Consider the following 13,259-nt stretch of genomic DNA (forward strand, 5'->3'; position numbering starts at 1 on the left):
TAACCACTACGCTACCAGAGCTCCTTATATCTATATCTATATCTATATGTTGTTGTTATATATAGTTGGTTCCAACTCATAGTGACCCTCCACAGGGTTTCCAAGGCTGTAAACGTTACAGGAGCAGAAAGCCTCATCTTTCTCCTGTGGAACAGCTGATAGTTTCAAACTGCTAACCTTGCAGTTCGCAGTCCGATTCATTGTTGTTGTTAAGTGCCGTCGAGTCGGTTCCGACCCATAGCAGTCTGATTCATAGCCACTATATATACATATATATGTATATATATATATAAATGATGTGTGTAGAGCACTATGTTCTTTTAAGACCTATCTACATGGGATCAAATTGATAACATCAATTCAAACATTTAGTTAGGAAACCTAAGCGGCAATGTTATCAACGCTGAGAAAGAACTCAAAAAAGGCAGGTGAGAATGACTGCATAATAGAAAAATGTAAATAACAGAATGGAATTGTATCTGTAGAAATTGTTAAATTGGTGTATATTCCAAAAAATTTAACAAAAGCAAAAGAAACTTTGTATATATATATCAAAACTGACAAAAATAACAATAATAATAAAGGCAGCAGCTGATTAGCTCACCCAGAAGGAAACACAGCCCCTTCTGATATTCGTGCATTTCCGATGAGAGCTCTAGTTGAGTTCTTGGTTCTCCATGCATGGGTACCAACAAGTCACTGTGTATGGAAACTCATTTTTCTTTTCTGTATTTACACAGGTGGGTTGAAAGCCCTGGGTCCATTTTGGACTCTTCACCCATTAGCTGTGTGGGTCTCATGAAATGGCTGTGAACCTTAAGGTCAGCAGTTCGAAACTACCAGCCACTCCACGGGAGAAAGATGAGGCTTTCTACTCCTGTAAAGATTTACACCCTCGGAAACCCTCTACAGGGTCGCTATGGGTCAGAACTGACTCGACGGCACTTAACAACAACAACAACATACAAAAATCAGGATAATAATGTCTCAGATCATTGTTTTGAGGTTTGAATGGGATCACATATGAGTAGTGAGTTGTTTTCTTCCTTTTCCTAAGAATGCTTATTAAAAAGAAGTTGTTGTTGCTGTTGTTAAGTGTTGTCAAGTCAGTTCTGACTCATACCCACTCTGTATAGGGTTTCCGAGGAGTTCAAGCTAGCCTTGCAGTCCAGTACCACACCAGGATTCCTAAAAGGAAGTTGTTGTTGTTATGTGCCGTGGAGTCGGTTCCGACTCATAGCGACCCTGTACAGGGTTTCCGAGGCTATAAATCTTTACGGGAGCAGAAAGCCTCATTTTTCTCCCGTGGATCAGCTGGTAGTTTCGAACTGCTGACCTTGCAGTTCACAGCCCGATTCGAAGTAGGGGTGCAGCAAACCAACGAGGGACAAATATTTACATAAACCTTTAGGCAGAATCTATTTTCCTCTTTGAGGATGAAAACATTTCCAAGCATCCTAATACCAGGGCTATTCTCATGGGCCAGAGCTAACAAGAAGAGAAGAAACCAGAACTTTCTAGAAGACCTACCCCCTTCCTCTCCACCAACACTGCAGGGAAAATGGCTGCAATAAAAATAAATGCTGATGGAGATTAAGAGCACTGGGGCACGCCCAGAAACTCATCCTTTCCACAAATATTTACTGAACAATTACTATGTGCCTCGCCCTCTGGTAAGGAACCCTGGGAGCACTAGACTGCTAACCACAAGGCCAGCAGTTAAAACATGCTAGCTGCTCCACAAGAGAAAGATGAGGTTTTCTGCTCTTGGAAAGATTGACAGCCTAAGGAGCTTTGGTAGTGTAGTAGTTACGAGTTGAGCTGCTAACCTCAAGGTCAGCAGTTCGAAACCACCAGCAGTACCGTGGAAGAAAAATGAGGCTTTCTGCTCCCGTAAAGATTTACGGCCTCGGAAACTCTATGCAGGGTTGCTATGAGTCTGAACTGACTCCAGAACTCACCACAGCCTAGGAAAGTTGGAATCAACTCAGTGACAAAGGGTTCGAGTTTGGCTTTCTGTTAGGTGGTGAGGAAGCCACAAAATATATAGATTCAGATTCTTTGTCCTGGTGTGTTTCTTGGGTCAGTCCCTCAAGAATGAGCCTTAAGTCCTATGAAATCTCCACAGAGTCCTGGTGTGGCGCTGTTGGTTAATACGCTGGACTAGAAAATCGGCTTGAGCTGCAAAGCCGGTGGTTCTAGCTCACCAGCAGCTCCTCAGAAACCCTATACAGGGTCGCTATGGGTCAAAGCCGACTTGACAGCATTTAACAACAACAATCTCCACAAAGAGGCCACAGATGCTCATCAGGGCTTGGGACAGAGGCAGGCCCCACAAGAGTACTTAGGTTTTACATAGCAGGGTGCTCTTGCCTCCATAGCAACACGGGATTCAGAATGAAGCAGTCTCATGCCTAGAAAATTTATAAGCCTCTGATGGTTCCCAGAACCTTATATAATTCTTTGCAGATCTCAGTCTCATACTTGATATAAAGCCAAACGGAGAAAAATAATTTAAGCAAATGTTTTTCATCAATGCATTCTTTTTAGGGGAAGGATTTGTCCCTCAAGTCATAAAGAAATAAGAATATTCAGAACGTATTTCTCTATTTCTGTATGTATTTAGCTAGACGTAAAAATTTACATTATAGAAATCAACAGAGCACTAAGCTATCAAAAAAGGTGTCCAGGGCACAAAATGAGACCTGTTGGAATTGTCATAGGCTATGATCTGTTGTGGCTTAATAAATCAAAAATTTAAGTCAGGGAGAAAAAAAAAAATGTTTCTCCAGGGTACGCTCTAGTGTCCAACCAACTAGATGTTTCTTTAGGAGCTCTGACAGCATAGTGGTTATGAATCAGGCTGCTAACCGCAAGGTCTGCAGTTCAAAACTACCAGCCGTTCCATGGGAGAAAGATGAGACTTTCTGCTCCCATAAAGATCTGCAGCCTAAGAAACCCTGTACAAGGTCACTACAAGTCGGAACCGATTCCACAGTACTTAATGACAACAACAACAACAACAACAACAAAGATGTTTCTTTGATCATCTAGGACAAACTCTAAGTGCTGGTGTGGCGCTGTAGGATAAGCACTGTGCTGCTAGCCACAAGGTCGGCAGTTCAAAGCCACCAGCTGCAACTCGGAAACCCTGTACAGGCTTGCGATGAATTGGAAATCAACTCAATAGCACTAACAACAGCAACAACAAAGGATACATTAGTGAAAGTCAGAAGTAGGTTAACAAAATGAATATGTATAGCAAGCAAGTCCAACCAGAATCCCATCAGCAAAAAGAATACAAAATCAAAATAAAATACTGCATCAACAATTCCAAATAACTTAATTAAAAACAATATACAATCCAAAACATAATATGAAACCTTGGTTCAGAATACTATGTAGCCATTAAAAAACTCTGTTGGCAAGGAAAGTTGCTTATACTAAATTAGGTAAAGAGAGAAATTACAAAGTAATATGCATAGATGATCCCACTTTGTCAGTATATATTTTTGTAGGCATGTATTTCTTTTTTCCCCACATATACACACAAGCATAGAAGGACATTCATTTCATGGTTAACACTATTTATTCTCTGGGTGGTAAGATTATGAGTGATTTTTGATTTCTCTTTATCTGTGTTTTCTCTTCTAAGGTCAATATATGGGGATGAGTCATAAAGTATTGTTACAAAACCATAGAAACTTTTATGAAACAGAGATACCAAAATGGGAAGCTACAATTTCTCAAAATAGCTTTCAACTTGGTCTTTATATTTCTGAAGGCAGTACGTCTATCTCTCTAACCCTTCTCAAAAGAATTCTGTACTCTTCGATTTATACCACACCCAAAATGGCAGTTTTGGCATCCCTGGGGGTCACAAATTGTATTCGAAATGTTCTTGAGTTTGGGGAACAAGTCTGAAGGGGCAAGTCAAGGTCATCAGGTGGATGAGGTAATGTTTCCCAACAAAATCTTCCTAGGACAGTCTTGCTACCCTAAAAAATGAGTCAGTGCATTGTTGGGATGGAAAACAATTCCTTAGTACAGCTTCCTGGCCTTTTTCTTACCAACACAGTTTTCAATTTTCTTAAAACTTCATAATAAGCCCCTATGATTATTCTGTGTCTTTCAAGAAAATCTATCAGGATTGCCCATTCAGAATCCCAAGAAAACTGTTGCCATCAGCTTCTGAGCTGACCTTTCTGCCTTGAATTTAACCAGCCCAGTAGATCTCCTGTGACGCTCTTGTTTTTATTGGAACTATTTTATGGAAGGCACCCTGATGAGACTAAGACAAGTTTATTACTGAGAGAACTTGTCCAGAGCCATCCACTGTTCACAGACATGTTTAAACTCATTTTACTTGGAGTAAACCCATGCATGCATGAACTGGAAAATGAGTAGCAATCTTTTTTTACATTGTTTGTGTAATTTTAAAAAAGGAGTTTGGTATTGGGGCGAAAAAATGTTCTAACACTACACTATGAGGATGGTTGCACAACTCAGTCAATTGATTAAAAATCATTCAATCGTATCTTTAAAATGGATTAATTTTATGCATATAAAGTTTACCTCAATGAAGTTATTAAAAAGAATAAAAAGGAGGGTGTTGCAGATTACTCTCAAATAGTTCAGATTTTAAAAATGTAAATTATATTGTAAGATCAAATATGGTGGAACGCTAACACTGGGTGAATCTGAATGTATGGAGCTCATTGTACCATTCTTTCAACTTTGGTGTAGGTTTAAAAACTTTTTAAATGAAAAAAAAGGGCAGAGGGAACAAGGAGAAATAATAGCAACACTAGAAACTAAAACTAGGTTAGCACTAAGTCTTAAACTGGACGTCAGTGTTTGGGCTCCCTAGAAGCTCTCATTCCAAGCAATGTGGAAGTAACAAAGAGTTAGCATCATGGTGCACACTCTGCTTACCTCTTCCCTCCTCTCCGTACCCCAAGTGAGGGGGGACCACAATCCTCCGCTTCTCTCCAATGCAAACACCAAGTAAACCTTCGTCCATCCCAGGAATCACATAGCCCTGCCCGATGTATGTGTCAAAGGTGCGGTTCCGTGCGTAGCTAAAAAAGAAGAGAAATAATGCAGAGGTGAGTAGCAAGGGATTACATCACAGCAGCAAAATAAATCAGTTGGTCTCACAGATGAATAGAAACATAGAGGCCTTCAGACACCAAAATTGAGGACACAGTCAGGAGATATACTTCTGCAAAATTCTGTGAACAAGAATCCACACAACATGTGAACAACTGTGTTAAGAAACACTCCCAGAAACCAACCACCAACCTTCTGACTTGGTCAGGTTGGCAGTTCAAAACTGCCAGCAGTTCCGTGGGAGAAAGATGAGGCGTTCTGTTCCTGTAAAGATTTACAGTCTCGGAAACCCTGTGCAGGGTCACTATGAGTCAAAACCTACTCCATGGCACATAACAACAACAACAATGAACAGATGATTCTCCTCACACGGGAAGCAGAAGATTATTTTCATAAGCTTTCAGGGGATTCTGAGGGGAAGTACCCCTTCCTGTTCAACTGAGGAGAATAGCCCCACACTGAGCAGCTTCTCACCCCTTCACTTGGCCAAGAAGGACAGGGCGGGAATATGGCAGGGTAGAGAAGGAAGTGCCTGGCGCTCAAGCATCCTCTAGGTTATCACCTTGGTGGTCCTCAGCAGTGGGTGGCACACTGGGAGACATTTAGGGGAGAAGAGGATATCGATGAGAAGTTGTCCCTTATTAAGTGACACCAAGTGGTGAGAGAGATGGCAGATGCCTCAGAAGAGAGAAGGGATGAAAGAAGAAGTGGGAAGAACTGCCAATTGGACAAGTCAGCAAAGATCTCATGGGGAAGAAGGGGGGCAGTAGACACTGAAGGACATGGACACTGAATTGGAGGAGCACCATGGTAACAATGAAGGCCACATCTAGAGACACAAAACAGCTCAGAAGAAGAGACTGGACAAGATGGGTGGGCTTGAAGTTACAGAACTTTGAATAACTTTCAATGAAAAAACATAATAGAAACTTAAATGAATGAAAAAACATCCTATTTCCCAATTGGAAATTTATCCAATGGGAAAGTTGGAGGGTTGTGAAGTTGTCAGTGCTACCCCTAACTAATTGATGAGCCTTAAAACAATTTGTGTCTAAACCTCAGTGGGTTTCTGTTGATGTTGGAGGGGTTGGGTAGAGAAGAGATTCAATAAAGTAATTCTAAAGTTCATTTGGAAAAAGAAATCATTAAGAATACAGTTTTGAAAGGGACAGTATATGTTGTTGTTGCTAAGTGCCATTGAGTCGATTCCTACTCATAGAGATGCTGTATAGTGTTTCCAAGAAGTGGCTTGTGGTTTTGAACCACTGACCTTGTGGTTAGCAGTCTAGTGCTTATCCTACAGCATCATACACAGTAAGTTATTATTTCCACAAAAAATAAAATGAAAAAATAATTATATATGTATTTCATTATATATGTTATAAGAACCAAAACTAGACTCAATGTCATTGAGTTGGATTTGACTCATAGAGACCCTATATAAGGTTTCTGAGGCTGGAAATCTTTACAAGAGCAGAAAGCCTCACCTTTTTCCTTCAGAGAGGCTGATGGGCTTGAACTGAGGTCAGCAGTCCAATTCTTACCCTGCATTGCTACCTCCAGCATACAGAAAACCTATGAAATTAGTAACACTGGGTCTTATGGGAAGGGAACTGAATGACTGAGGGCAGAACCAGGAGAGACATTTTTCATTGTATACTGTTAGGTTTTGAACCACGTCAAACTCCTTAAAATTACGTTTTGGGTTTTTTTGTTGTTGTTGTTTTGTTTTTAAAAAGAATATTCTCTAGCACACAAATTAAAAGGTTATAATACTCAAAAGTGTGATACTAGAAAAGGATAAAAATTCTAGACAAAGATAAAAAAGTGTAAATAAGAATTTGGTACACATTATGAGCAGCCGGCCATCTAAGGTACAGCTACTGGTCTCTCCAGGTGCAGAAGAAAGAAGTCATGAGAACTGAAGATGCTTGGAAACAATTCATCTAAAAGAACACGTGAACATCAGTCCTCATGACTCTGAGACCAGAAGAACTAGATGGTGCCTGAACACCACTACCAACTGCTCTGAAAGGGGTCATATTAGACGGACCAGAGAGTGGCAGAAAATGTGGAACAAAACCCAAAATGATCAAAAAAAAATAAAAATAAATCAGACTTACTGGTCAGAAAGGGACTGGAGGAACCTGAAGACTATGGCCCTCAACCACCCTTCAGGTCTGAAAAGGAACTCACACTTATGGCCCAATTTTCAGCTTAGCAGTAAATAGGTATCTACGGAGGGCAACAACACTAGTAAGGTATGCTCACTTGGAATGGTCAGTTGTTCCAAATCAAAAGGCAACATTTACCTAAGGATGAAACTGAGAAGGGATGGGAAGGTGGGTAGAATGGAAATGGAGACCACAGGGAGGAAGCAGAATGTTGTTACATGGAGGGGAATACAATCATTGAGATGAAACAAAGTGTAGGATCTGTTGAAAGTAAAACTTTGATGATCTTATCTATAAATTTTCACTCATTTCACAATAAAAAATAAAAAGAATTTGGTACATAGTAAAAGCAACATTTTAAATCAGTGAGGAAAATATAGCTAACCAGCAATGGGACAAACTAGCTAACCATCTGGAAAAAAGAAAGTGAAGTCCTTTCTGTCACACTGAGTATCATAATAAATTCCCTGTGGATTAGACATTTCAATATGAAATCATTTATGAGCATGGAAAGAGACCTGTGGAAAGTCGTTCATGTCTGTTACCTCAGGGTGGTGAGAATGGAAGGGGTTGATGGGAAATCATTACATTTTTCATGATACATCTTTGCATTGTTTTCACATAAGAACATACTACTTTTGAAGATAAAAATTCTAGTAAAGAATTTTTAAAGGATAAAAATAGTAAAACCATTAAAGGACAATGACCTTTGATCCAGAAATTCTACTTGTAGAACTTTATCCCAAATGAAAAATGAATCATAAACATTAAGGTTTAGCTTCAAAAGTAATTACTGTTGCTTCCTCCTTCTTGTTGTTGTTGTCAAGTGCCATCGAGTCATTTATGACCCATAGTGAACCTGTATAGGGTTTCCGAGGAGCAGCTGGTGAGCTTGAACTTCCAATCTTGCCGTTCAACCGGCTTTGCAGTCTGGTGCATTAACACACCGCGCCACACCAGGACTCTATAGAATGTCAAAATATAGGAAACAGCAGAGCTGGCCAACAGGGAACTGACTGCCTAAATAAATGCAAATCTACACCGTGGAACAAACATTATGCAGCTCTTAGGCAGGAGCTCTGGTAGCATAGTGGTTACAAATCGGGCTGCAAACCGCAAGGTCAGCAGTTCGAAACTACCAGCCGCTCCACGGGAGAAAGATGAGGCTTTCTACTCCCGTAAAGATTTACACCCTCGGAAACCCTGTACAGGGTCGCTATGGGTCGGAACCGACTCGACGGCACTTAACAACAACAATAACAGGATGACCTAGATTCCAATGGACTACAGTGAACAGCTGTCTGAAACCTGGGTCCTATTAATGAGAAAAGAAATCTATGTAAAAGTAATCCCAGGGAATAAAGGACAGAACAAAACTCCCTTATAACAAGTTACACATACATTGAAGAGTTTTTTGATTTCGTTTGATTTTTATAATAGAAGGAGAATAAAAACAACTCAAACATTCACCAACAGGGGAATAGTTACAGAAATTTAGTATATTTAGCCAGTGGACACTCTATAGATATCAAAAACAAAACCAAAAGTAAAACTTTCTCTCTATGCATTGATAGGAAAAATATCATAAGGTGAAAAAAGGCAAAGTGTAAAATAGTGCATATAATATGTTACATTTTATAGCCTAAAAGAGAGAAAATAGTGTGATATTTACATTTTTTAACAACCACACACACAAGAATACACAAGAAACAAATCAAAGTGGTTAACTGAGGGGGTGAGAGCAGGTACCATGTGAGGTAGACAAGAGACAGATGAAATAAGCCATCCTAATTGTGGCACTGAGGGTTAATGCTCCAGACTGCAAAGCCGTTTGAATTGCAAGGTCGGCGATTCAAGCTCACCAGCTGCTCCATGGAAACCCTGTACAGGGTCGCTATGGGTCGGAATCGACTCGACGGCACTTCACAACAACAATGTATCCTTTGGTTTGATTTTGAACCACATGAATATTACTTTTTCCAAAAACACAGAATGAAACATTTAAAAGAAGAAACCCTAGGAGTAGGAAAAGTAATCACATAAAATAATATCATATAAAAATTCTTAGCTGGTGTTTTTGGATGACTAATAAACTGGAAGTCTGTTACCTCAGAGAGACAGGTAGGTTGCTGTTACTACTTGTTTGCCCTACAGGAAAGCTAAAGGAGTGGTTTCCAAACAACACATACCACTTGAATGAGTAAGATATACTAAATGCCTGCTGCCTGCTCCTATTTTGCACCTCAAGCCATCTGTACAAACTGCAGGCTGTGTTTGATACACAAAGCAAAACTATGAATAACAACGGCACCGGAAATTAGTGTCTCCAGCATCAGGAAGGGAGATGACTTCATCTAACCAGTCTTCAGAGTTTGCAAAGCGCTTTTATATACCTTCATCCCTTCAGCCACCTCTTGTGAGAAAGGGGAGTCAAATGTTATCTAAAGTCACATAGCTAGTAAACCACAGGCAGGGAAAGGAACACAGGTCTCTTGGCTACAAGTCTCTGCTCTTTCCAGTGGGTCTTCCCACTCCCCATTCTGGACCCGAGGGTAGGGCTTGTACTGGGATGACTGAGCACTGCATAGGAGAGGGTAGGAGGGCTTTCCATTTCCTCATGGAAAGCCATTGGGAAGTCGAGAACAGGCCTTACTTGTTTTCCATCAGACTCATATCCTGTACTGCTCAAGAGAAAGAGAACATTCTAATAGTCCATGAAGGAATTCAGTATCAAGAAATGGAAACCTGTAATGGAGATCTAAATACTAAGAATGACAAAGTTCTCAGATCACAGTGGGGTCAGAGGTAGAGTATTTAATAAGCTATTCAAGTGAGGAAGGCTCCAGTTTCCTTACCTGGAATCAAAAAAGGTGCCATCCAGAAGTGTGCCATTGTAATGATACCTGAGAAAGTCCCCGCTTTGACTTCTCCGTTCACAGTTTTCAGGCACTATCTTATTCTCAATGGAAATGCCATCCTTGGGGTTATGGAGGTCCAACAATGCAACATCAAAGACCAGAGATGCCTGGCCAGGAATATCTTTCCCTAGAGTGGAAGGTGATGAAACCAGGACACAAGATTTAGGAAGTGTGTTACCAACAGCTCAACATTCTCTGTATTCATGTCCATTTGTTCAATTTCCAAGCTAAGGAAACAAGTCTTGGGTGGATCCACACAGTGTCTAACATGGTATAGTCTGAAGGCTGACTTCCTCAGGAAAAAAAGAAAACTGATATTAATTATCTAAGAGACTCATTTTGTTAAGTGCCATGGAGTCAATTCCAACCCATAGCAACACTGTATAGGGTTTCCAAAGAGCAGCTGGTGAGCTTGAACCATCGACCTTGCAGTTCAAATGACTTTGCAGTCTGACGCATTATCCCATAGCACCACACCAAGACTCCACTACTGTGCGTAGATTTTTGATGCTCATGTTGGCTCTATGCTGGCCCACAAGCAAACCTAAATACACAACCTCTGAGGGTGTCGGTTGGTTTACAAATGCAAATCACAGTCGTTTAAAAACACGGATTCCAAGCTTTGATTTGATTCTGGAAAACAAGCTCTTTTTTTTTTTTTTTTTTTTACAGGCCAAAGACATAACTAAATTCTTTCAGTGCATCCAAAACAAGATATAAATGAAACTAAAATTAACCTGAGATAACAGAGGAGAAAATGGCACCCACAACATAAATAATGCTCAAATAATTTCTCTCTCACTTCTAGATGGTTCTGCTTCTCTGAAATGTTATTAACAATGAGGATTTACCGAATAGCTGCAAAATGACTAATCCACACGAGATCACTGGGCATTATATCAATAAAGAATTCTAAATTCAGTCATTTGGGGTAAAAATTAACTGGCAAGGAGCTACCTCATTGTTCTGACTTGCTATTTATTACACACTGCCAAGGAGCGGGGTTTCGACATGAGAGCCAGACACAAACCTGTGCTCCTTCTACTGGCCCTTTGGTGGACTCCATGCCTCGTCGCCATCTTCCCCAGAGGGGAATGATGAAATCTACTGAAATCAGGCTGCCTCTGGAATGTGCTCAGTCCCTGAAGTGCTTCTAGACTTTGTGTGAGTGTGAGTATGTGTGTAAAGTAGTATTATTAATTCTTTTCATCGAGTTTAATTAAAGAGAGAAAGAGAAACACTTAAAAATAACCCAGGGTTTCAATTTCTCTAACATTAACAGAAAATTCTAATTAAATGCATTTTTTATTAACAGTTGGATTGTTCGTAAAAAAGTGAACAGTATCGTAAGTGAATGGTATCGTATGTGAATTGTATCATATCCCATTCTTTGTTTTTAATTCCCTTAAAATAATCTTTTCCTTTAAATTGTCTTTATTTTGTCCTAGTTGTTGAGAATACGCACAGCAAAAGAAACATCAATTTAAAAGTTTCAACATATACAATTTAGCAACAGCAACCACATTCCTTGAGCTACAACAACCATACTTACCCTTCTTTTCTGAGTTGTTCTTCCCTCATTAACATAATCTCATTAACATAACATAAGGTTCCTGTCTCAGCATTAACCCTTTCAAATTGCTGTTGTCAGTTTGATCCTATACAGACAGCTCCTGGAGTCCTGGTGTGGTACTCTGAGATAAACCACTGGAACGCAAGGTCAGTGGTTCAAACTCATCAGTCGCTCCTTGGAAACCCTATACAGGGTGGCTATGAGTTGAAACCGACTTACTGGCAGCATTTAGCAATAACAACAAGATAAATTCTTAAAGAGCATAATGCTTAAGGCAGATAAAAAAAAAATGAATTAAGCTAAGCACTTGTTTGGTTTTAGTAAGACTTCAGGGGATATTTTTGGTAAGGATTAAAGATGATCTCAGGGCAATAGTTTCAGAGGTTCATCCACCCTCTACAGAAAGTCTGAGAATTTGAAATTCTGCTCTGCATTTTCCTCTTTTTGATCAGGATTCTTCTATGGACTCTTTGATTAAAATGTTGGGCAATGGTAGCTGGGCACTATCCAGATCTTGGGGTCTGATGGGAAAGGAGGCACAGGGCTTGGCAGTATTTCAATCTTTTGTGCACAGGGCCGCTAGTTCATTTATAGTGTCATTCAGGTCCTCTGTTTACTTGTTGATCTTCTTTCTAAACGTTTTGTCCAATACTAAAGTGGTGTCTTGAAGTCTCCGACTATTAAAGTAGTACTAACTATTTTTCATCCTCTTGTGTGGCGCTTTAGGATAAGCACTTGACTGCTAACCTTAAGGTCAGCAGTTCAAACCCACCAGCTGCTCATTGAAAACCTTATACAGAGTTGCAGTGAGTCAGAACTGACTCGACGACACTTACCAATAATAAACTCTTATCTCCCTTCATTTCTATGAGTGATTGCTTTACATACTACTGTATCCCAATGTTGGTGCATATGAAGTTATGATTGTTAAATCTTCTTGATCAACTGACCCTTTTCTCATTATATGATGTCCATCTTTATCCCTTCTGGCAAATTTTGTCTAAAAGTCTACTTTGTCTGATATCGAGATTGTCACTCTAGTTTTTTTCGATTACTGTTTGCATTGCATATTTTTTTTCCATCTTTCCACTTTTAACCTATTTGTGTATTTGGGCTTAAGATGTAAGTAGTATGTACTTTGGATTTATTTTAATATCTATACTGCCACTCTCTGCCTTTTGATTGGAGCATTAGTCCATTTACATTCACTGGGATTAATGTTAAGAAATTATCTACTTCTGCCATTTTGTTATCTGTGTGTGCACTAAGCAGTCTTTGGATTTGCCTTCAGTACTGCTGACTTTTGTGCTTTGCTGGCTTACTGTAATAAATTTTTTTGGTTTCTTTCTCCTTTCCTTTTGTGTATGTTTTTATATTTTTTCTTATTGGCTGTTGTTGTTGTTGTTAAGTGCCGTCGAGTCGGTTCCGACCCATAGCGACCCTGTACAGGGTTTCCGAGGGTGTAAATCCTTACGGGAGTAG

The 13,259-nt window shown here is 39.8% G+C and overlaps 1 protein-coding gene across 4 annotated transcripts in view; it reads right to left on the bottom strand.

Annotated features, from left to right (window-relative positions):
* The window catches only part of FKBP9 (FK506 binding protein 9, 63 kDa), a 93,084-nt gene that overhangs the window by 34,053 nt on the left and 45,772 nt on the right, over positions 1 to 13,259 (bottom strand). For all 4 annotated transcript variants that reach the window (XM_006832147.1, XM_006832145.1, XM_006832148.1 and 1 more), the window contains 2 exons: positions 10,142 to 10,331; positions 4,936 to 5,081 (listed from right to left, as the gene is read on the bottom strand). In XM_006832147.1, coding sequence (XP_006832210.1) covers positions 4,936 to 5,081; positions 10,142 to 10,331 — 336 coding nt within the window. The remainder of the gene's footprint in view (positions 1 to 4,935; positions 5,082 to 10,141; positions 10,332 to 13,259) is intronic.

Source organism: Chrysochloris asiatica, unplaced genomic scaffold (genome assembly GCF_000296735.1).
Source record: "Chrysochloris asiatica unplaced genomic scaffold, ChrAsi1.0 scaffold00006, whole genome shotgun sequence".
Classification (NCBI taxonomy): domain Eukaryota; kingdom Metazoa; phylum Chordata; class Mammalia; order Afrosoricida; family Chrysochloridae; genus Chrysochloris; species Chrysochloris asiatica.